We start from the raw sequence: 25,405 nt of genomic DNA, 5'->3' as shown, positions 1-25,405 counted from the left end.
GGCTTAGTTTTGTGAGGCGGTTGCCAGTTTTAATATATGTGATGTGCACCTGTTTCAAATAAAGCGGCCTTTTACACTCACAAAATGGTAGTCGGTCTTGATTGCCCCCTTGATCCCTCCCAAGGGGGATTTGGGGGGCAGCCGAGCCACAAGGTCTGCCCCCCGGGCAGGTTTGGGAGGGGGAAGTGGGTTTCATGGGGGCGGCCATTTTGCCGCCGTTTGGGCTGCCTGGGATAGCCCAAAGGCAGCCCAATTAATACCAAGAAGCCCAAAAGGGCGATATATGGGGGTTACACTTCCGCCCAGCCACCATTTTAGGTATTGTTACCTGGTGGCTGGGAGTGTATTTTGCAGCTTGTACTACCCTCCCACCCTTAAGATGGGGCTGTGGGGGGGGAGGAAATTGGCGGGCATGTTTTTGGGTGGCGGCGTTTGGGACAGGTGCACAGGGGGGTTTTCTGTATGTATTTGTCGCTTTGAGCAGGTGCAGGCAGAGTTTGGGTTGATGTTGACCAAGTTTGGCTGGAGTTCGGGTCTTTATCATTATGTTTGGGGATTTGGGGAACGGGAGCGGGGAAAGGGTAAACAGTATTGGAGTTACATTAGAGGGGCTTAGTTACAGTTGCAATAAGGCAGATAGGTCTGTAGGTATTGACAGGTTTTGGAGTTAAGATGTAGGGGAGAAAAGTGAATACATTAGGATGTAATGGAATTGTATATTTGTATATGCAGGGTGGGGGGATTGTATCATGTGGGGATCGTAGGGGTGGAGGGAGACAAAACCTAAGGGGTCAGGTAACTCGATGTTTAGAGAGGTTTAGTTTTGTGAGGTGGTTCCCAGTTTTAATATATGTGATGTGCACCTGTTTCAAATAAAGCGGCCTTTTACACACACAAAATGGTAGTCGGTCTTGATTGCCCCCTTCATCCCTCCCAAGGCAGTAAAGCGGGGGCCAGGCCATGAGGGACTACTGGGGTTGCGTCCTTCCCCTGTCTCCTGCCCCAAGAGGCGGGCAGCGCTCCGGATCTTTCCTGCCTTGGGGGACAACAATTGGTCCCAGGGCCACACCCTCGGAACTGTGGGGTGGTACGCTTCTGTGCTCCCCCGATGCAGGTGAGAAACCTTTACTTCCAGCTTCTGTAGTACCCAGTGTTGCAGCGGGCGCCGCAATGGTCAGCGCCAAGTGAGTAGCGAGGCGCGAGCCCCAAGGCTCGCACAATGTTCAATTGAGCAGCGGTGTGGCTCTTGTCTCAGCTGGCCACTGTTCATCTCAGCTGGCCACCGTTCGTCACAGCTTTCGCCCTGGGGCTGCCTCCTGGCCTCCAATCAGCTCCCAGCGCCGCAAGGAGGTAGAGATGCGGCCGACTCCAACAAAACTGAATACCTGGAACAGTCGGTGGTTCGGGTTCCTCCCATGTGTGGTCCCCGCAGCACCTCCGCCGGGCCACGATGTGCGTCGTCAGGCCAATAGCCAGAACCGCTAGCAGGAATCAACGGTCTCACGGCTCATTTGATCGGTGGTGTGTTCCGGTGCCTTACAGATAGCGGCCCTGTCCGTCGGTGGTAGACCATGCCCCCTATTCCAGTGACATTTTTTGTCCTATGTACATTTTCCAAATTACACTTGCTGCCGTAAAATAACGTTGGAAAGAAACGCTGGTCTGTATTTTACCCCAATGCAAACGAGCCTGGGGCTTCCTCAAAGTTGTAAAATTAATGTTATATGAACCAAATCATCAATATTCAGAGAACATAATTATAATTAAGTAGTGAAACACTCATGGTTTGGTTACACTGCAAATGACTACAAAACACACAAAAAGGAAAAAGAGCTATCAGGGCCGGTGTAAAACTGATTTGAGTGTCAAAAGTAAGAGAATAATTATGTAGAGAGAAACAAATCTGGAAGGGAGAGGTCATGGGTCAGGACAGGGTCAGGAACCAGGGTAGTGTATAGTTCCAAACGTTTGTCCATACTGATTAAATGAGTACAATTTCACACTATGTCATATAGATCCAGAGGACAAGGACATTAGATTATTTACATAACAGAGTCCTGGATAAACCTAGTTCATCAAGGTCAAATGAATGAGTATAATTTTAGCAGACAGGGAGAACAGTGTAATTATGCAGAGCTGATCAGGGCGACTTTCCCAATTCTAGTAGAGAATCATTATCAGTATTTACAGCAGGGGCATCATTTATTAAACTATTTACGCAAGGTTGTAATCTGGGATCTGGGGATTACACGAGATCTATGCAACCAATTTATTAGCCCATCATCTATATGTGACCTACATTTACCCATACACCATAAACCCACCCATCCACCCACACACATACACACATATCTTCAAAAAGTACATTAGCCAACTTTTTTTTATTGTAGTCAATTTCTTCAGGGACAGAGTTTCTAAAAAATAATTTATATGTACTGTTAGAACAAAGTTTGACATTCATTGGTTGGACTTTGCCCTCACCAGGTCTTTACTCCCTATTGATGCTTGACAAAATGCTATAAAATGCTTACAAGCTATTTCCTGGTTATTTAAAAAATACTTAGGTTGCCTGAACCAGAACTGAACTGACTTAAAATCATTTCTGCCACTCATCACACCTCCAGAGCTGCACTACACATTCTTGGCTTATAGAGTTCCAACTCTGGCTCAGAGAACAATAATCTGCCTCTGAGTCAATGAATAGCAAATGGGTGTTCAATCCTGATTGCTTAGTAGGAATAAACAATCAGGAAATGGAAAATAACAATTGGCAGAACAAAGGGCAGTCTTAGAACTAACAACTGAGGACCGGACCTGCAGTAAACCTGGCTCAAAAGAGGTTTTGGAGACCTGGTGCCTAGAAGCCTGCCCCTTGAAGCTAGGGACTGCAGTGTGATCAGAAATAACTTTCCCTGCAGTTGGAGAAAAGTGGGAGCCAGTCCTTTTTTCAAGCTCTGAAGGACTGGGAGAAGGCGCTGAGTTTGTCAAGGAAGATAACAACTTAGATGGGAAAAAAAACATTTTCCCTGTTCAGAGCTGTTTACCATGCTGAAACATAATTCAGCAGGGCATCACAGTGAAGGAATCTGTGCTTGTAGAGCTTTGCCATGCTATGGCTTCCAACTTTGCCTCGCTAGAGGAACAAGGGTGCATGCTTATTAAGAAGTTCTGCAATACAGTGCAGCAAAGCAATTTGCACCATGCTGCAAGTGAGCTTGTGTTACAGGCAAGATTGTTTTGTGTAGGAAGTGTCACTTTCCTGCACAAAACAGTGCTTGGAGGCATATTCCTCTTTCTATGTGTGCTGCAGAACGAAGCACACATGATGTGGGGAAGATAATGATAATGAGCAGATGTGAAGGCACGCCAGTTCCTGAAACAGATCACAAGAACAGAGTGATGATGCACATCACCGTGTCATTAGTAGTTGAGTGTGCAGTGCCTCATGAAGTCAGTGAAATGTTTATTTGTGAATATAATAGGCCTCATTACAATGTCGGGCAGAATTCCATCCGCCTGACACTAACTCGGTCCTGGGACCGACCGGTCCACTGTCAGCAGTCCCGACTGCCACTGTTTAGTCACATTCATACATTTTACAATGGAGCCTGCTTTACGGCCGTAAACCAGCCGTAATACACGCTTCCATTGTAAAATGGGAGGTGCGGTTCATCCCTGCACCCTGTAGTAGGCACCTCAAGGTGCCTGCCATAAGGTCTAGGGATCAACAAGGGGCACCATAGGTGCCCCATCAGCCTCCATCCGAAGGCCATGCACCCAAGCGGGCCCTGCTGGTGGCCCCCGAAGACACTTTCCGACATGGGTTCCATGTTGGACAGGCCCACATGGAAATCATGTCTGAAAGTGCCATTGTAATCTCAAGGGCAAAAAGACCCACCCTTGAGATTACTTGCAGCATTCTGACTGGTGGACGGGCTCTCTAAGCCCGTCAGAAGTCAGCCGGAATGGCCAGTCGGATTACTTTCTGACCATCTCCATTGTAATGAGGTGGTTGGAAAGAAATCCTACCAGCCCATTACGATGCGGCTCTAAAGGCTCTGACCGTCGGTCCGAGCCTCATCGTAATCAGGACCAATATGAGCTATACTGATGGTATCCCTTATTTCCCAGGTATGAACGCAGGGAAGTACCCGAGCATCACAAAAGTAATCGGGAATTAACGGTTCTGTAGGAAAAGGTTGTTGGCATAGAATATATATAAGGCTAATTGAGACGAGCATAAGAAAAAACCCTCTATTTGAAAAGGAGATAATTTCAGAGAGATCTGCCCTGTCCTGATAAAGCTGGGGGACTCAACAAGTAGTTCAAAGCTAGTTGCAATTTCAGAGAGATCTGCCCTGTCCTGATAAAGCTGGGGGACTCAACAAGTAGTTCAAAGCCAGTTGCAACATTTTGACCCAAGTGGATGTGGTAGAACGATCATACTCCATTCAAATCTTTTGAGGTCTCGCCATGGCAGCGCATGCGAGGTCTCTTTGAGACATGATGTATCTGGAATATGGGCTTTAAGCACCGCACATCTTTTTAAATGGCTCCTTTGACTGTTCTTCGTAAATGCCTGCTTTTCATTGGTTAATTTGCTTAGTAGTCCCTCCTTTTCTACTGATGTAACCTCCCATGAGGACTGCCCCTGTTACATGTGCTTTAAATCTTCATATTTTATTACACTTCGTAAAGCACTCTTTTTTTGCATCGACTCGTGCAGAGCTCATGGCAGTGTTTCCTTTCTTCAGTACGCGCTATGCCTGCCATGCAACGCTTTCCCCTTTCTCCTCCAGCAACATTCGGTGCTCTGCCCAACCTCCTCCCGCCTCTCCCAGTGGCTCCCTGCTCCACCAGGGCCACCAAGAGGTCATGCTTCCGGCTAGACCTTAAGCGATGCTGCTACAGTACCAGAAGCTCATTGCCAAGATTCTGCTACCCTCCCCCACCCTTTGAGCACAAATGCAGTGTTTCACTTCCATTGTATGTTCACCCAATCCTGTACACTTTATAGTAAGGGAGTTCAATCATTGCTGGATCGGTATTGTGGCATTGCCATTGTTTTTTTTTTTTTTTACTTCACACAGGAGAGCAGATGCCGTGACTCCAACCCTGTTCTCCAGTTGCTTTGTTATATAATATCGAGAACTTCCAAGTTCTCAGTGTCATCAACTACACCCCTGCTGTTCCCCCCCACACACACCGGGCAGAGCCGTGTTTTATGTGGGCTTTTCTCCCTAGCGTAATTCTGACAAAGGGCCTGAAATTAACCAGGGAATCAAATTGTAGCTGGGGATGGCCTGCAGCAGCCAGTTAGAGCCCCCTGGGGCCCTTTATGGGAAGGCGGAGAGACATCCCCCCCCCCCACATGCACTATCCGACTCACCTGGCAGGGACGCTAAAGTCCCCTTCTGCCACCTACCGGCCTCAGGGGCACCCTATGAGCAGTCCCTTCTCCTTGGCTTTATTAGATGCAGGTTCCCTGGGTGGCTGCTGTGCGCCTAAAAGCTTTAAAAAAGTGGATGGGCTACAATCAAATAAGAGATGTAAAGCTTTCTTCTTTCACCTGGCACTTTGCTATCTTCTGTTTTGCAGTTGTTTGTCTTAAGCACTGAAGATGTTATTATTTTGATGGGTCTTGTGTTGATGCGGTGATTGTTTGTTTATCTGCTGTGTTTCTGGCGCAGTGATTTGTTAGCACTACAATCGCCATTCTTAAAGGTACAAACAATACTTCAAAACCTTGTGCACGTATTGATAGGGGCAACTGAGGCCCCATACCTCGGGGGAAGTCTAATCTTTTTTTTCAAAGCCCTCATTTAGTTCTATGTAAAACTTTGCTTCATCACTTATTTACTACTGTGTACACTTTGCAACCCCAAGCTATGTTGCTACTTGTATTAGCATTTTACCAGGACCTGAGCAGAGCTCTGCTACCATGCTTCTGATGAGGGACTCACAGCATTTTTCAGCTGGCCAGCCCTTTCTTGATGGACAGTACAACTGGATGTCACACGTTTCTGTTGTATATTTAATAGCACTGCCCGACCCATTCGTCCAGTCTCAGTACAAACCCGAAGATTGATGTGGCATAGTGTGAAATGCTCCCACATTCTAGACAGGATGCATGCACACTGTTTAACACTCCGAGGCATCACATCCCAATACTAATCAACATAACATATAGCCTGCAGCGCGTGGTAGTACAACCTTCAATGCCACTTTTCTGCTTTGCAGAGGTTTTCCAAAACATGGCATAATACCGTTAGATAACAGTGTGACTAACATACATAATTAAACAACCTACATTGGTACCAGGTAATTTTTATTAAAGTGCGCTCACACCGATAATGTCAAATCACACTTATTTCACTGATAATGGACCCCTTTCTCGTAATGAGAGAAACAGAGATGCATTATTGTTCACTCTGCCTGGAGTTCGACCTGTTTAATAGCACTCCTGGTTGTAATGTAAATGGCAGCTGACAAATAGGGAGACGAAGTGATTTGACCAAGATCACACTTTTCTGTTCAGATGGGAAAGGCAGAATTAGAAGCCAGCTGCGTGGTTCTAGAGTCGGCAACGCCACCTTCTTTTATGTCTCTATTCCCTTAATGTACACATAATCAATAGCCTGTGCCACTTAGAACGTGGTATTTTATTATTGTATTTATATACTATCCTTATAAGGCATTAAAGCACTTTAAAAATGCATTGCTTCGGTGCATTGTTTGCGAGTTCCAATAGTGTTTCATGTACAGGGCATTGTGTAAGGCTGAATGAGAACAGTAAATGTTGTAACACCCAGGATAATGTGCTGCGTAGCTGTATACTTCCAAGGCCCCAACAGCGAGACCGGTCGCATTGTAAATGCTTGTTTTGCTTGTCCAAGTTGTCCCCAGTCTAAGGTCCCTGGAGACTGACGCCTTACTTTGAGAAAATCGACATACATATGGCGTCATTTGGAATCTACTTTGACTGCCCACAGTTCATGTGCTGCCTACAAACATTGAAAATTGGGACTTTTTGCTGTAGGGAAGGGGTAATACAGTTCTGTCGACGAGCACGCAGCCTTACCACGAGGTTCCCCATAGAAAGACGTTTTTTTATTGAGTAGTATCAATAAATAACCATATAATACATATTATTTAAAACCACAAAACAAAATGCAGAAACTGTTGGGCATAACAAAACAATAAATACACACAAAGTTCAATGATGTCTCGATGTACTTTTTTTTACATTTACCCACATTTTCATATTTACATTGATGCCACTATAACGGCAGTGCCAGTTTTCACAACAAAACAAATACCCTAATGCAAAGCTGAGGCACCCAGCATCTGTGATTCATTTTTTTAATTCATGTTCATTTTAGGTACCTGGCTGCGCTGACTGGGCTCACCTGTTTCACAAGGTCCGTCATGCCTCACGGTGAGATTGTTTTTCTTCTTTGCATACATCTCATTTAATTTGCATATGTTCCCATAAGTCTTGCCGTCGGAGCCGCAGACAGACTCTTGAGACTTGCACGCGCACTGGGGCTCGGGGACTTCTGATTGGTTGTCGTCCGCGTGCAGCCGGCACTCCAGGTGCTCGCCGCACTTGCCGTAGAAGGGGTTGGCGATTTCCAAGTCACAGATCTGCCCTTCCACGTTGCCACACTCGGGGCAGCAGCCACACTCGTCTAACACCGCCCCAGCCAGGCACCCGGTGGGCGTGGGGCAGAGTTCCCGGGCGCATTCTCCACAGCCGTCCCCTGCCCGCAGCAGCCTTAGCCAGCCTGTGTGGTGGAAGGCGGGGATGCCCCGAGAGCCGTGCAGGGCGATTACCACCATTAGAAGTGCCACCAGAGGTTTCATCTCGAGGAGGCAAGGAGCAGAAATCCAATAGCCGTGCAGTAAAGATAGCAGGACACCAGGGAGCATCACACGTCTGTTTTCATTTCTGTGGAAATAAGTCACATTATATTTGAGCGATAGATCAGTGTGAGACCCTGGAGCTGGTATATCGAAGAACCAAAACGCCCGGAGTTCTCATCTCAAAGAAAAACAAGACATGACTTTGAGAGCACAATATTCCCTGCTGACAGCTGAGCTGGCACTCAAGGAAAAGCTATTTGCTAGGAGTGAGCCAACTTGGCAAGCAGTTCTATTAAACAGACTTTTCCAACTAGCAGTGCAAGGGCTGGGGTTTTTATACACGATGTAAAATGGGGCCTGTTTACGAATGCCCCAAAGATCCCACCCTCTGTTTTGCATTCTATGTAATACTGCGTTTAGGAGGTGCAGCTCAGTGGGGAGTATGGCCCACTGTGAATTGTAAAAGGGTCTCGACGCACATTGCAAGCAAATGAGTCCTTCCAACTTCCAGCAGACGAAGGGAATGCAGGTTCCTTCCGTGACTCAGTAACAGTAGGGGGTTCTCTACTGAATTAACTCATTATTTAGTAAATGCTGCGCTATTGTTATGTTCAGGCCTCCATATGGGTGCTGGGAAGGACTGCCTGGCTTTGTACATTTTAAAATGGCTGCCCCTATCTGCCTTTTACCTGAAGATGGCAGGTGGCAAGCTCCTGGGAGGGATGGACAGCCAATCTGCCACTCTGACATTTCCCCATTAGGCTACAAGTTAGGGGGCTGCTTTCAGTGAGGGATGGGCAGCCACGATCCAACCATTGCCCCGTCTCCCATTCTTGTACTCGCTTCCCATAGTATGATGCTGGAATGAACATTTTTGCCAGGGCTGATGTTGGTTTCCAGTCCGGTTCTGGCTACAGAGGAACGCACCAGGGTATGTTGATGAATGGAGGGAAATGTTAATCACCTGTGGTAATTATAAAGCACTGTCGTTCTAGAAACTCATTTTGGGCTGCAAGCAAGGCCACAGTCAATGTGGGCATTTCCCCCTGACCTAATTGGTCTAGTCAAGGCAGCCTGGTCATTAGACCCCAATACAAGATGGCCCCAACTGAAAACAACCTTCAGCATTTTTTATGACGTCACAGATCCAATGAATAGACCTTCCTCCAGGGTGGAATTATCTGACAGTGTGTTGCATTCCTAGAGAACATGGGATAAAAAAACAAGCAGCCAGGTTGTGCCTGCAGTGTCAAGCCAACCTACCAAGTGTCCCACTGGATTGCAATGGAATCCATAATGAAATTTAATATGCTCTAGAGTATGCACAAGGCTCATAAAATTGAACGAGCCAAGATACCTCCAAAAAATGACTCAAGACTATGCACCAGCCAAGAACCATCACATCTAAACAAACAAGGCTCCTTCAGGAGCCTTAAACACGCGGATATCCTTGACAGTCCACAGCCTTAGCCCTCATCAAGACCTAAATTTAACTACTTTCAATTTATGAAAATCCTGCAAACCCAACGTTTACAAGCAGAGTTCAACCAGAACCAACTGCAGCAAGTGAAAGCGAAGGCATCGAACAATGCCATTACTAGGACTTTCCTTATATCTGGCTGAACTATAACCATCTTAACCAAGATTTCTTTTTGTTTCCTTTTCATTCTTCACTCCAGGGGATCTAAAGTGTCTAGATTACGGTTTGGGACTTGTCATGAATAAAATATACTGCTTCAACTGAGATAATGTGCTATACCTACTTGGAAATGTGGCAGAACTGCCTGGTATTGAGAACCACTTCAAACGATATTTATGCAGGCCTTTCATGAGTCTGCTTTTAAGTTCCTCCAAGTTAATATGATGATGTAATCTAGGCAGCCAAGCACTTTAAGGAAATTCATGTCTCTGCCTCTCTCTCTGCTATGGGCCTCTGGAAGTTTGCACTGGCTTTATGTTGCCTCTGGAACAGCATGCTGAATGAAAAAAAACCTGATGGAGGTAAATGAAGGAAGTCTATTCTCTGTCTGCTTCACCCACGAAGATCTGCAAGCACCCATTCCCAAGAAGTGGCACGGACAACCAGTGGACTGTCAATAGGAGAGGTGTGGCGCAGTGACCATAGCGGCTGAATCCAGAGCGCGGAGCTCGCGGTTTTATCCCTGGTGGCAGCCCAGCTTAGCATCATGTGACTCTTGGTAACAGCTCACTTAATCTCCCCGATGGACCCCAACGCCTTGATACCCCTAGGTGTGATAAGCTGCGCTTTACAAATCTGGAATTAAATTATTATTATCTACTTACTGCTTTCATTTACTGGCCTAGGAGAGTGTGGTTCTAATGTGTCTGGTATTACATGTGCATTGGCACTTTTTACCTTTAACAAGACACTTCTGTTGGTGAGGTGTAGGGACTTCAGAATTCAGAATGATCCCAGCTGCTTTTATCTACTCCAGAGGTCTCCTCACATCTTCAGTGTTTGCAAGATGCCTTGAACTTGTTCTTTTGGAGGCATCGCCCTTCTGGTGAATTTGATATTCTACTCACTTGGTCTCCTAGAGAGCTTAGAGCAGTAACAGATATTTCATGTGCATAATATTTTTGTTACAATAACCCTTTCAACAAAATATCAGGTTTATATATATGGTTTTGGCAAAATTAGACTTCCTAACTATCTTGATACGTGCACAAGAAAAGCCCATTAATAAAACCAGACATTGGCACATCTACTCCACTCAGTTGAAGCCACACTCCTGTCGATCTCTTTGCTTTCTCTCACCTAGGAACTTAGTGATACCTGCCAGTTCAAACATGCCACAGAAAGTACTGTCTTCGAAAGTTTTAAATTACTACTCAAGGATGACGGAATAAGATAAACATATATTGCATTCAATCGTATATATACCAACTTCGATTACTCCAAACTGTAAGATTCAAAGGGAACATCAAGGAGATATTATAATCTACTAGTTTACCCGTCGCGCATTGCTGCGATCTCAGAAGAAAGGAAATTCAAGGAAACTCGTTATGATAACATTCAATTTACATTGTGTCATTGTTATTGAAACTTATTCGTTGTATTTTTGAAAACATTTCTAAGTGTGGCTTGAGCAGTGCATCCTCGATTGGCTTCCAATCTTGATTCTGGTTGCTCTCCTGTTTCATTCGAGCGGGCTTGAGCAGTGCGTAATTGATCGTTTTCCAAACTTGATTCTCGTTGTTCTCCTGTTTCATTCGAGCGGGCTTGAGCAGTGCGTAATCGATCTGTTTCCAATCTTGATTCTCGTTGCTTGTTCGTTTGAGAAGAACGGGCTTGAGCAGTGCGTACTCGATCGGCTTCCAATCTTGATTCTCATTGCTCGTTCATTTGAGAATTACGGGCTTGAGCAGTTTGTATTCGAACAGCTTCTAATCTTGCTTCCCGTTGCTCGTCGGTTTCTGAAGCTCGTAATGCCTTTTTCTTTCGTGCTTCTGATGTAGATTGACCAATCGATTTCCATTTGGGGGTCATAACTGTCGACGATGCTCGCAAATTCGCTGTCTATTTCAGTATTTGAAAGATTATGAGGGCCCTGGGGAGTCGATTTAAAAAAATTATTTTTGACAGAAACCTTCGCGGCAGTGTACTCAACAACTTCCCAAAGTTTCATGGCGATCGGATGAATGGTGTAGTAATGCATAAAGGACAAACAGACAGACATACTTTCGTTTTTATATATACAGATGAAGTTCAGAAATCAGAAAGAATGGATTTGGAAAAGCTTAAAAGTCGCCATGCTTTTTTTTTTAAATCACTATCACAAGACCAAGTCCTGAATTCAGTCCCTTCTGTAGACCTCATGTATCCCTTTGTTTGCAATGCCTGGGTTCCTTTTGACTGGGGATACACCTGGTGCTGAGACGGACTGTGCTGAATAGTTATTTGGTCTTGCATCACAGGGTTAGATGTGCACTGTACAAGAGGAGCCTCTGACAACAGTGGGGAACCTCCCCTTGCTCCCCTTTTGCCAAACACCCAATGCCAGTGCTATCTTTATGCTGCACTCGGAGCGGATCTCCGCCCAGGTGCCCACATGAAGATAGTACTTGTAAATGCCCTTTGTGAATTCCCAAAGTCGTAAATTTAGACATTTGGTCTAAGTTTAGACCAAGAATCTAAGTTCACCTTTGTGAATCTGGCCCAGAGCCACTATCAGAAATATGGATATTTGCGGGGGGGGGTTTGTTTGGCGTGGCTTGGTGCCCGATGTGAATGGCGTCGTTCGAGTAATGCTCTCCGGAACGGGCCGAGATATCCACATAATGTGGTTCACCTTTTACATTTGGTGAGCTGTTTTGGACGTTGGAGGATGCCCTGACCTGCACCGCACCTATTTTGTGAGTAATTGCTGCCTGTATACTTGGATATTCGATGTGGCTCGCTTGGCATTTCTGAGGCGCCGAACACGGCCGCCAACTTGACTACGACATCCCGATTATGAAGCGGCACTCTAGCTCCGGTGAGGAGAATTAAAGCGCTCTTATGTTTTAGACATTTCTTTTTCCCTCTGGCATTTTGGGCACCCAGTTACATGCAGCTATAACTCTTACATAGCATTTTTTTGAACATTTCTGAACCTGTGACAACCTCTTCATGGCTAATGGCTGCTCTTTTCCGCTTTACTCCTGGCGAAATTTGTTCTGGAAATTAGTTTTTGGCGCAACACCAATATCTTAATTCCTCTGGATCTGCACAGATAAATGTCTGTAATGCATTTTTGTTGGACTCTGTTCTTTTTACTCTGCCCTTGTTGTTGCACCTAAAGGAAGCCTAGGCACAGGGGATTGTATGCTGTACAGTGTATTCACCTGCTGTGTTTTCAGACCCCATACAGGCTTTTTTTTAAATATCTTAAAAGGGCGAAAGCTGTAACTCTCAAGGCTTTCAAGGAGGGCAATTCATCTCAGTCATTCTACAGCGATGACAAATAGACTGCCTGTGCTGAACTATGTTGTGAATCATTTTTTAATATGTTTTCGCAGGATGTAGTTTTGTTTTCACCAGATTAAAGTATTAATAAGTCGTAGTGTATCATCTTTGTGTCATTTTTTTATGGGAAGATCGAGGAAGCTTGGACCCTCTACGCCAAGTATCACACATACATTCATTAAGAATTCTGGAATTTTCTCAGAATTTTCTAAGATGGAAAACTTGCTTACTTCTGCCTCTAAGGCTTCCTGAACGCAAGTGCTTCCACAAATGGTAAGGTCACCACCAAAAGACTCAAGAAGGATCCACCTTCTCCAACAAATGCTTCCTCGCCTGTTTCCTAGAAGTACTGAAAGAAGAGATAAGGGCACTTTGTCCCTTCATGGAAGATACTTCCACCAAGCTGCAGTTCTTAATGGAGAACTGGTCTCAGATGAACGAGCGTCTTATTACAGTTGAGCAGAGTGTCTCCTCCTTTTCTCACACACATGAGAAAGTCAATACTCTTCAATCTCAAGTTGCATCGTTGCAGCGACAGGTGGAAGACTTGGAAACAGATATAGAAGAAATAACCTTCGCATTTATGGTTTGCCGGAAGGCTCAGAGGGGCCAGACCCTTTATCGTTCTTCAAGTCCTTTCTTCCTAAATTGCTGCACTTGCCTGAAGGAACTTCACTCAATATTCAATGAGCTCACACACTTGGTCATCAACGCGCTGACAGTTCCTCTTCTCGGAGACCGAGAGGGGTCATCATGTACTTTCTCGAGTATACGGATCTACTCAAGGTACTTTCAGCAGCCAAGTCTATCCAACGTATTTCTTGGTCCGGCTCTACATTATTTTTTGCTCAAGATAATGCCAGATCTACAGCTAACCGGCGCAAATAATTTTTGAATATGAGTCCTGCTTTACGTGCTATGGGTGCCAGATGTGGCCTCTTCCATCCCTGCCTTTTCAAGGTTACCTATACCAATAAAACGACGACCTATGAAGATCCTGTCAAGCTGCAGAGTTTCATCAGTTTCAGCAAAACTGACTCTATGGAGGTTTCTGGTGCCTCCTCTTCCCAAGTTGTTTAATTGGTTCTCATGTCTAATATATTGAATTCTCTTCTTGGTTTTTATTGGTCAGAGATACTAGCGTTTACTATTTCTATTTAGAACATTTGCCTGTTCTTAGCCGTTTGTTCAGTTGTTTTTTTTTTTGGTACTTTGTTTATATTATACTTGTTCTATTTTCCTGTAACAATAAATACTGTTGTCATTTTTTTCCCTTTCTTTCTTACAGGTCCCTGGATATTTGCACCTACTAAATACCCTCACCTTATTTGATTTTTTTGTGGTTTGTTCTCATCCTCGTTTCATTGAGTCTGGATGCGCCATTCATTCTTCATGGCTCCCCCTACCCCCATTTCTGTGTGATGTTTTTTGAATTAGGCATGTTGTTTCTTTTTCACTGTCATTCTTTTTTTCCTGCTTTTTCTTTTTTTTCACATTTCCTATTCCTGTATTACATCTTCTCCCACTTCCTTCTTTCCCCTCCTCCTTCATCTGTTTCATTATTCTATTCTCACTAGATTATTTACTTTCGTTAGTTATCTTTCTCTATTGTCTCTCCTTTTTCATGATCTTCACCCTTCACCCTTCTTCCTTTTTTCTCTTTTCCTTTTTTCTTCTTGATGTATTTTACCTTTCTTTCTAAATTTTTCATTTCCTATTTTTCTTTGTTTCTTTTCTCTAGCTCACTTCTATATCTATTGTTCTTAATTTTTCTTCATCTATATATTTTATGCCCTTACAGTTGGAATGTTACAAATCGTATCTTTTGTTCTTCAAAGGGCTCTGTGGGCCATCCTTTCCTTGTCATTTTATTGTTATTTTCATGTCCTTGAAGATCATATCACGGAATGTCAAAGGTCTGAATACTCCCATCAAACTACAAAGTGTATTAACGCATTTATCTAAGTTAGGAGCTGATATTTTATGTTTGCAAGTTGAAGAAGGGATGGGTCAGGAATGTCTTTTTTCTCTCCAGGTGATGGTGAAGGCAATGGAGTTATTACTCTTTGTCACAAATCTTTATATATTAATCTGCTTTCTCAACAGTCTCATGACGAAGGTAGATGGTTATATACTAAAATACAAGTGGGTGTTTTTTCCATTATCTTTGTTAAATGTTTATGCACCCACCAATGAAGACCCCCTGTTTTGGTCTTCTTTTTCTCAGCCAATTTCCTCATGTATTGATGATAACTTTATTCTCGCTGGTGATTGCAACCAAGTGATGGATCCCTTTACAGGTCGAAATTCATTGGTCTCTTTTAAAGCTCATAAATTATTCATTCAAACAATTCAGCAATATAAACTCATTGATGCCTGGAGAATGTGTAACCCCACCACTAGAAAATTCAAGTTTTTCTCCCCAGCCCATCAAACTCAATCCAGAATGGATTATTTTTTTGTTTCACATAATATATCCCAAACTTTAAGAAGCGCTGATATTGTCTCTATTCTGATTTCAGCTCATGCCCCTATTTCCCTTCAATTGGATCTAATTTTAAAATCTAATTTACCTAGAAGATGGAGATTCAATAATTCACTTCTTCATAAAAATGTTCACTCCTTTTTTGTTTAATTTATTAATGAATATTTTTCTTTTAACCAAACCGATAATCTTCCTTTTTCATTGTCTGGGATGCATTTAAAGCTGCCGCTAGAGACTTCATCATTGGTTTTGTTTCCAGAAAATGTAGAAATGCCCGTAAGGTTACCAATGACCTTTTGGCTGAGATAAAGAGGCTAGAACATTCCTATCATTCCTCAAAATCCAAGAATTGTCTATCACAACTTATTAAGGCGAAACTTCAATTTAATAAGGAATCAACTGACAACGCCTCGTTATGTCTGTTGAAGACAAGTGCAAAGTTTTATGGGGGACAAATTAAGGCTGGTAGACTCCTGGCGAATTACTTAAAAACTAAACATAACAAGTTTGACATTGAGGCTATTTTTGATGAACACAACACATAACAAACTAAAGCTCCGGAAATATTAAACAAGTTTCTTCTTTTTTATAAGTCATTATACTCTCCTGAGATTACACCCTCAGATTTCGATATTACACAATTTCTTTTGGGTATCCATACATCTTTTAACAGTCAAATAGGTTTTTCTCCCCTAGAAGCTAATTTATCACAACAAGAACTTTTTTGTGCTTTACAGTCACTTAAGAATGACAAAGCCCTGTATCCTGATGGATTTACAGTCACATTTTTTACTCACTTCGTTCCTATTCTTCTTCTTCCTAAACTACTTAATCTCTTAAATCGTTTTACACAGTCCGGGAAATCTTCAGGGTCCTTTTTAGAAGCTCTAATATGTCTAATACCCAAAGATGGGAAAGACTTGAAATATTGCAAGAACTATAGACCCGTTTCTCTTGTAAATATTGATTATCATTTTTTTTCCAAAGCCCTGGCTATTCGCCTAGAATCATTCCTCCCACAGTTTTTAGGTGCTTATGACGGCTCCACGCCGTCATAAGCACATGCCGCCCGTGACTCATAATGGCGTGGAGCCATCATGAGTAAGGGAGCACCACGCCCACCTCATAGTTTCGCCCGCGCAGCGCCCGAATTCGCACCGCGGCGAAGAGGTTAACAAAAATTAAAATAGAAGGTGGTGTTAACTATCCTGATTTACCACTTATCATAGATCTTTCCTACTTCGCCAAGCTTTGAGATGGCTCTCTGACTTCTCATTGGATTGTCCTTCGTGGGTAATACTCAAACGTTCCTTTCTTTCCCCTTTTTCTTTTAAAGAATTTTTCTCTTCAACTCGTAGACCACCTTCTTTATCTACTCCTATTCTCAAATATACTTGTAAACTTCTAGGTTTTTTCCATCCCCATCGCCCATTGATTAGGATTAATTTCTTAACTCTCCTTTATGGCATAACACGTTTATTTAATTGGCGGAAATCCTTTTTATTGGAAATCTTGGAGAGATAGAGGTTTAACTTGGACACATCAATTATTTTTTCAAAATAAGACTTTATCTTTTTCTGAAGCCAGTCAACTTTTTCATTTCGCTCTTCCTTTCAGTCCAAATATAACTTAATCTCATAAGCCCTTTTAACTGCATACACTCAAATTTGAATACACCCAATAAATCCCAAGGCTAATAATTTATTGCCCTTACTTCTTTTATCTCCTAAAGATTCCAATATTTATACTTATTTATGACCCTCGCAGCTCGTTAGAACAAAGAGCAACATTGAATTGTCTTGGGAGGAGGATCTTGGAGTTGATTGGCCTTCTTCCTAATGGAATAAAATTTAATCTAACATCAGAAAAACTTCTAGAGCAGCAAATGTTATGCAAACGTTATTTTTTTTATCTATAACAGGCTTTTACTACACCCAGTTGTATTACATAAAAGGCATGTCACAGTACCAGATACTTGTTGGTCCTGCTCTTCTCCATTAGCTGATTTAAAACACCTGCTTTTTACTTGCCCTCACTTACATAACCTTTGGACATCTGTTTGGGATCAAATCAATTCCATCTTCAACTCCAATTTCCCTTTCTCTGTCACATATCTATTTCTGGGTAGCGTGTCTCCTATCTGGGAGGATCATACTTTCAACACCAAGATTGTAGACGTATTGTTGGTAGTCACCTTTGAACAGATCACTAAAATTGGAAGGACTTTACAAACTTATCTTTCCAAGCCTGGTGGAATGCATTGTGCTATCATCACAGATTGGACACAGCATGTGTTCATCCCATTCATCTAGCCATGAAATGTTCTATTGTATGGTCTCCTGTTACATTGTTCATTGACTGCAGTGCCAAGCGCTCTTTTTCTTTAACTCCTGCTCAACAATAAGTCGCTCGAGCTCCATGATATTCCACAGCTTAAATATCAAAATGTTATACTATATTGTTATTTTTTGGCAATTGCTACGTTGTTACTTGGTTGTTACATGCAATGTTCTGTTTTATAGATATATTGATATTTCTAGGGCCTTTTCATTCCAACCTTTATATGTTTACATGATACTTTTAACTTTTAAATTTCCTTCTTCTGTCCTTTTACCCTCCTCAAATTGTACTGTACTGTATCACTTGTTTTCTTGATAAATTAATTTTGAACTGAAAAAAGGAATATGAATGTTAATAGAATGGATAGAAGAAAGAATGCGCACCTATTATTAGAACTGTTGAAAAGATACGTTTATTGCCACTTGAATGTCATTGTCAGCATGCGTTTTGCCCAGTTGAATCGGCTTTGTCAGTGGTTACCTTCGGGAGATCATTCTTGCTACAACACAAACATGCTGAGTCAGTCTAGACATGTTTCCTTCAGAGCTAGTCATGAATAGGTTTAGCAAACTAAAAAGCAAAATGTCCCATGCCTGTCACTACCACAAGGGCACTACCCACACCCTTCCACATAGCCATGCATATTCACCAAGGGAACACACTGTCTGTCTCACAAGTCAAAGGGATTGGATAATCATAAGTATTCCGCATAGAGCTAGCTGTATTCCTCTCTAAAACACACAATAATGTACACCAGCTCAGTCTTGAGCCAAAAGCACAGGCTTCCAGTCCAACTTCTATCATCATGAAGCCACCATTAGCATCACAAAGCCACCTATGTAAGAGCACTACAGTGCATCAGAAAATAATCACTTCTACACCACTAGGGAATCCCACTTTATTGAGACTCCTAGATTCTCCTATATAAAATCCACTACACATGTCTGATACTTTCCAGTGGAGCTCCAAGCAAACCAAAGTGACATTTACCACTAGAATACTGATATGTGGATGAAACTTCATGACCACTGACCAGTCTCCTGCAAAAAAAATCCAGGCGTTCACTGTTGACTTCATAACTGTGCCTCTTTATTAATGCCAATAACAGAGAATGCCTTGTTTACGGCTACAGATCAGTAGCACATCATATTTCACAAGGAAGAACAGACACAAAGCGCTATAATTATATAGGTGCATTTGAAAACCATCTTGCTCATAAAGCAGTGTTTCTGATGTTATTCAGAACATAAGTACAGATCAGGGTCCATGTCCGGTTCATTGTTGCTCTATAAAAACATTCCTCCTCAACAAGGATGGACATGTGGAGTTGTACCTGAACCAATGGAAAAGGCAATTCTAGAGGGTAAAAGGATGTCTTCTTATTTAAACTAGAAAGAGCAAAGGTCTCTGTGATCTAACAATAGTATTGATCTTTCATGGAGGGGCGAGTACAAAGGGAAAACTTGAGGCAGGCTGCTTTGCTCTTGCACTTTAAGGACAGCAACCTACCAAGTACTTTGTCTTTTTACCCTCACATGTGTAGATAGCCTGGGGTCTGGACAGACCCACTGGGTCTTGTCCAACTTTGGGAGCCTTCTGGATGGAGCATGTGAGGGGCTTGGGGCATGAAACCTTGCTCAAACCTTTGGCTTCATTCTGCCTAGCAGGAGTAGATGGAATCTGGGTCCTTTTAAAGATTTTTGTAGTTTCCTCTTATGTTGCCAACTTTGATTGCTTTTTCATTTCCTTCCTGGCTCACGTGTTGTATTATTCAGCAATAGACAGGCAGCATTCTTGCCTTGAGGAAAAGATTATGCATGGCAACTGCTCATGTCATCAATTCCCACTCTTCCCCCTTTGCCATCCTATTACTGATTGGACACCTTCTCTGCCTGGTGCAAGTTGCCATGTGGATTACTGGGTCTTCTCTGATTTCTTCACCTCTTATTGTATATATGCACACGGGAAGGACCCTTTTGCCCTTAAGCTGGTGCTGTGTAGCCGATCATACATTATAGTCCTTATCACAATTTTAATTTGAGCATCTATCCCTCAAATCCCCTCATCCATCACATGACCAGGCACTGTATCCCATACCAATAACGACACCTAGGTGGTAATCACACCTGACATGAAAACATTTTTCACATATGTTCAAAACAAAAACAACACCCTTCTAACCACACATCCTACATGGTGTAGCTTGCTAACCGTGCGGATACACACTTCAGGGCCCCTCCCAGGGATCATAAGTGCTTTACAATGCTACAATATAATACAAAAACAGTTCTAGGCACTTGCCTCCAAGGTCCAGACGCATACCATGCAGTTGGTACTTTGGCATAGAATGAGAGATGTGGCATCCACAGCGGGTGCGCTTGTGTATATTTTACACGTTAAAAACGTTCTGAGCTTCAATTACTAAAAATAAGGTCGTAATGGAAATACTAACACGAAATAGAAAGATAAATGTAAACGGTACAGCCTTGGGATGTCCAAGTTAGATGTAATAGAAATAAAAATTCCCTGGCCGGCTATAAAAATGGTCTTTTAGCAAAACGACTTCCCTGTTTCATTTGGCAGAGAAGGATTGCTTATTTTAGGCCGCAAAGCTGTACTTTGTGCCAATAAAAAACATTTTCAATGAAAAAGAATGCTTACTTCCAAATGCATGTATTGCTTTCATTGATCTTCGGTCAGATGACATTCCTGAAAGATTGATTTTTACTTGCTGCACGAGAACAGTCTGAGTGTAAGATGTAGATTGTTAAAAGTCTCCAGAAAATATTTAAAAAACATTCCAGCTTTTGTTAGAGTATGCCGTTTAAGGTTAATATTTAAATATTATAGATGAGCAGATTGTATTTTTAAAGAATGACAATTTTATCAATTCAAGTTGACATTTTTAGCAAAACAATTGTACAAATATACTCATGTATGTGAATAAATAAACAATATTTGCAATTATAATAGACAATGCGATTAATTTAAAAATCAAAGTAGATCAAGAATCACATTATATTCCACAAGAGCATCTTGATATACCATAACTGTACTAACCAATGACATAGCGCCAAAATAATAGTTTACACATTTCATTGATATTTGCACAAGGCAAGTAACACCAACAAAAATAGTATAACAATACCGTGATGACTTATGATGTCATAACGTGTCTGGTTTTAAACTGAGTCATATTTGATCAATTATTGGTAAGCCTGGGCAGAGTTCGCTACGTGGAGTTACGCAAGGCGCATTCAGCTAGGTCATGCCTGTTCGCATTGATTTTCAGCGCTGGGTGTTTGTCCTGTGCTAGAAAATCAACGCGAAAGGCACCATGCACAGCGCAAGAGGGCGCTGCTTCTTTTCTGCCGCTTGAGTAGATTTTCTAGTTGTGGGACTCCAGGATTCTTTTAGAATATCCATACGTTGCTGAGGTAAGTTTAAATATCCAAATTCAACTAGGGATTTGGATGTCTTACCTCTCCTTGGTTTTGTGTTAGAAGGTCCTGCTAGTTGGGAAGTACCTGATGTACCTGATGTAGGACTACTGATAGTTCTTGTAATGTGGTGAAACATGGTTGTCTGGCCCATGTGAGAGCAACCAAGATGAGGGTCAGAGACGTCTGCTGAACTTTGCGTACCAGGAAACTGAAGCGGTGGGAGAGGTGGAAAAGCATATGCAAATATCTCTGACCAACTCATCCATATTATATTGCTCTTGGAATGAGGGTGTTGGAACCTGGAGGCTAAGTTTTGACATTTTGCGTTTTCTGCAGTTGTGAATATGTCTATGTGTGAGTGACCCCATTGTTGGAAGAATGGGATTAGGACACATGGTTTGATCGCCCATTTGTGAACTTGTTGTTGTCTTTAGTAGAGGAGATCTGCTAACTGACTGTCCAATTCCGGTATGTTCTTCGTGAGGAGGTGAATGTTGTGCCAGAGAGCACACGTCCAAATGTTTTCTGCTAATCAAGGTAGCTGAAGTGATTTGGGGACCCCTTTTTTTGCAGATAATACATGGTAGTCATGTCTGTTTTGATAAGAATGACCTTGCCCATGAGGTAAGGTAGAAATGCTTTTAGCGCTGGATGAACAGCTAGCAGCTGTAGGTGATTGATGTGGAGAAGAGTCTAAGTGAGTGTCCAGTGTCCCTGCACATTTAATTTTTGTGAGTGCGCTCCCCAGCCTGTAAGTGGTGCCTTCATTGTGATGGTTATCTGCGGAACTGGGTCTAGAAAAGGCCATCTCTTTTGGAGATTGTGACAATTCCACCACTACAGAGAGTTGTATGCTTGATGGCTGATCAACACTAGACCCGCAAGCTCAATCAATCAATCAATCAGGTGTTTGTTAAGCGTGACTACTCACCCGTAAGGGTCTCAAGGCGCCGAGGTGGGGTTAGCATGCTCCAGTCCATCAAGGGGGGGGGTCTGTCGAAGAGCCAGGTTTTGAGGTTTCTTGCGAAGATGGGGAGCAATATTGTCTGTCTGAGGTGGAGCGGCAGGGTCTTCCAGGCTCGGGCCTCGAGGAAGGAGAAGGAGTGGCCTCCTGATCTGATCTTTCTGGTGCGGGGGACCAAAGCATAGGAGAGCTCTGCAGATCGTAGGGTCCTCTGGGGTGCGTGGAATTTGAGTCAGCTGTTCAGGTATGCTGTTCCAGTGTCATGGAGGGCCTTGTGGGCTTGGGTGAGCATCTTGAAGGTGACTCTAGCTCCAATGGGAAGCCAATAGAGTGTGCGCAGGTGCTGGGAGATGTGGCAGTGTTTTGGCAGGTCGAGGACCAGTCTTGCGGCGGCGTTCTGGATGTTCTGTAGCTTGCAGGTGAGGTTTTTGTTTATTCTGCCGTAGAGTGCGTTGCTGTAGTAGAGTCTACTGGTGACCAGGGCGTGAGTGATGGTCTTTCTGGGTTCCAGGGGGATCCATTTGAAGGTCTTACGTAGGAGGCGGAGGGTGTGGAAGCAGGAGGACGAGACAGAGTTTATCTGGCGGTGCATTTGGAGCTCGGAGTCTAGGATGAATCCCAGGTTGCGGGCCTGGTCCATGGGGGTGGCCGGGCCTCCGATGACGGGGGGTCAACAGGTGTTGGTCCATGCTTCGGGGTTTGGGCCCATGATGAATACTTCTGTTTTGTTGGTGTTTAGATGTAGGCAGCTGTTTTTCATCCATTTGTCAACGGCTTCCATGCCTTCTTGAAAATTGTGACTGGCGGTATTGTGTTAGTTGGATAGGGAGAGGATAAGTTGGGTGTCGTCTGCGTATGACACAATGATGAGTCTGTAGGTTCAGACGATGGGGGCGAGCTGAGCCATGTAGACGTTGAAGAGTGTAGGGCTGAGAGAGGAGCCCTGGGAGACTCTACAGGTGGGAGGTGTAAAGTCAGAGAAGAAAGGGGGGAGTCTGACTCGCTACGTTCTGCCGGAGAGGAAGGAGCAGATCCAGATGAGGGCCTTGTCTTGGATCCCTGTGTCGTGGAGTCTGAGTGTTAGGGTTGCGGTGAGAGACTGTATCCAACACCACTGAGAGGTCGAGGAGGGTGAGGGCTGCTGTTTCTCCTTTGTCCAGTAGGGTATGGATGTTGTCTGTTGCATTGAGGAGGGTGGTTCCCGAACTGTGTTTTATTCCAAAGCCGGATTGGAAGGAGTCGAGGATGTTGGGCTCTTCGATGAATGTGGTGAGCTGGCTGTTGATGGCTTTCTCGATGACTTTCGCTGGGAACGAGAGCAAGGAGTTAGGTCTGTAGTTTTTGAGGTCGATGGGGTTCACTGAGGGTTTCTTCAGGAGGGGGTTGACCTCGGCATGTTTCCAATTGTTGGGGAACGTGGCGGTTGCCAGGAAGTGGTTGATGGTGTCGGTGGTTCTGTTGAAAATGTGGTGGGGCAGGGGTCCGTGGGGGCCCAGAGTGGATTGACTTCATTGTCTTCAGTGTGTCTTTGGTGGTGAGGGCTGTCCAGTTGTCGATCGCCGCCTTCAGGGTGTCGGGGGTGGTTGGTGATGGTTCAATGTGTTGGTTGTCTTCGTCAAAGTTGTCATAGATGCTCTTGATTTTGTGGCGGAAAAAGGTGCTGAGTTTGTCGCAGAGGTCTTGTGAGGGAGGGATGTCGGTGGACTCGCTGGTGGGTGGGACAAACTCCTTGATGATGTTGAAGAGTTCTTTGCTGTTGTGTGCGTGAGTTGAGATTCTGTCTTCAATCACTTTTTCCCCCATTTTTCTGATGAGTTGATGGTGGGCGTTGGTGGCGGCTCTGAAGTTGTTGTAGGCTTCTGTGGATTTGGTGCTCCTCCAGGCCTTTTCGAGGCAGCCGCAAGTGCGTCTGGACTCTCGAAGTTCGGTGGTAAACCATCTGGCTTTCTTGGAGTGGGTGTTGTTTTTCTTGAGGGGGGCTATGGTGTTGGCGCAGTCAGAGATCCATCTGTGCAGGGTTCAGGCTGCGGTGTGGGGTCGTTTTCGGCTATGGTTGGGGTGGAGTTGCTGAGTGATGAGGTTAGCTGGTCATCAGTGATTCTTGTCCAGTTTCTACGTGAGAGCAGGTGCAGGTGTCTGTGGATGGAGGGTGTTCTGTGGGTGAAGTGGACGCATCAATGGTAAGTATGAGCGCAAAATCCGTTCCGCTCGCGGATTTTGCGAATTTTCGGTAAATTCGCGATCCGCGAACTCCCGCGAATTTACCGCGAATTCGCAAATCCGCGAGCGGCAGATTCCGGGGGCAAAAGTTGAAGCCTGGCTGGCCTGTCAACTTGTAACTATTTTAGGATGGCGCCGGCAAGCTGCCAGCGCCATCCTAAAATAGTTACTAAGTTAGCTTCAACAGGAAGCTCTAATAGATAAAATAAAGCAGGTGCTCGCACCTGTTTTATTTTATCTATTAGAGCTTCCTGTTGAAGCTAATTTAGTAAGTATTTTAGGATGGCGCTGGCAGCTTGCCGGCGCCATCCTAAAATAGTTACAACATGCCCTAATCGTGAGCGTCGTCGAGGCAGGTGTGCCTTCTTCACAAATCTACCGTGGAAAATCAGCTGTGGTGCTGGATAGAGGCTTTTGCATCCTTGACTTTCACGAGCGCAATACCCGTGCTGTTTCTGTGACCAGGAGAGTATTTCTCTTCATCTGCTGAACTGATCTTTCTCTGACCTTTTATACACACTAGAAGCATGAACTCGCATGGTAGCCCTGCCCGTTTGGCCCCGCCCACACACTCGCGGTTTGCACCGTCTGCCCGCCATTCACCCACTATGATGGACAGCTCACTCAAGGGACCCCTGCGCCCGTCGGGGCAATTGCATAGTAACACACACATGGTCGCTCGAACTAGTTGATGCTCAAATTCAGTGACTCATTCATTAGCCCAAAAACAATCGTGAGCGTCGTCGAGGCTGGACAGGTGTGCCTTCTTCCCAACTCTACCGTGGAAAATCAGCTATGGTGCTGGATAGAGGCTTTTGCATCCTTGACTTTCACGAGCGCAATACCCGTGCTGTTTCTGTGACCAGGAGCGTATTTCTCTTCATCTGCTGAACTGATCTTTCTCTGACCTTTTATACACACTAGAAGCATGAACTCGCATGGTAGCCCTGCCCGTTTGGCCCAGCCCACACACTCGCGGTTTGCACCGTCTGCCCGCCATTCACCCACTATGATGGACAGCTCACTCAAGGGACCCCTGCGCCCGTCGGGGCGATTGCATAGTAACACACACATGGTCGCTCGAACTAGTTGATGCTCAAATTCAGTGACTGTCACTG

General features: G+C 44.0%; 1 protein-coding gene across 2 annotated transcripts in view; it reads right to left on the bottom strand.

Moving 5' to 3' along the window:
* The window catches only part of LOC147702853 (kazal-type serine protease inhibitor domain-containing protein 1-like), a 296,214-nt gene extending 288,071 nt beyond the window's left edge, over positions 1-8,143 (bottom strand). Inside the window, exon 1 of one of the 2 annotated variants that reach the window (XM_086931436.1) lies at positions 7,410-8,143. In XM_086931436.1, coding sequence (XP_086787562.1) covers positions 7,410-7,932 — 523 coding nt within the window. In that variant the 5' untranslated portion in view covers positions 7,933-8,143. The remainder of the gene's footprint in view (positions 1-7,409) is intronic. The other variant, XM_086931435.1, reaches the window with a different exon arrangement.
* Positions 8,144-25,405: the final 17,262 nt, after the last annotated feature.

This window comes from Lissotriton vulgaris, chromosome 7 (genome assembly GCF_964263255.1).
Source record: "Lissotriton vulgaris chromosome 7, aLisVul1.2, whole genome shotgun sequence".
NCBI classification, from domain to species: Eukaryota; Metazoa; Chordata; class Amphibia; order Caudata; family Salamandridae; genus Lissotriton; species Lissotriton vulgaris.
This window is presented reverse-complemented; position numbering and strand designations above follow the sequence as displayed.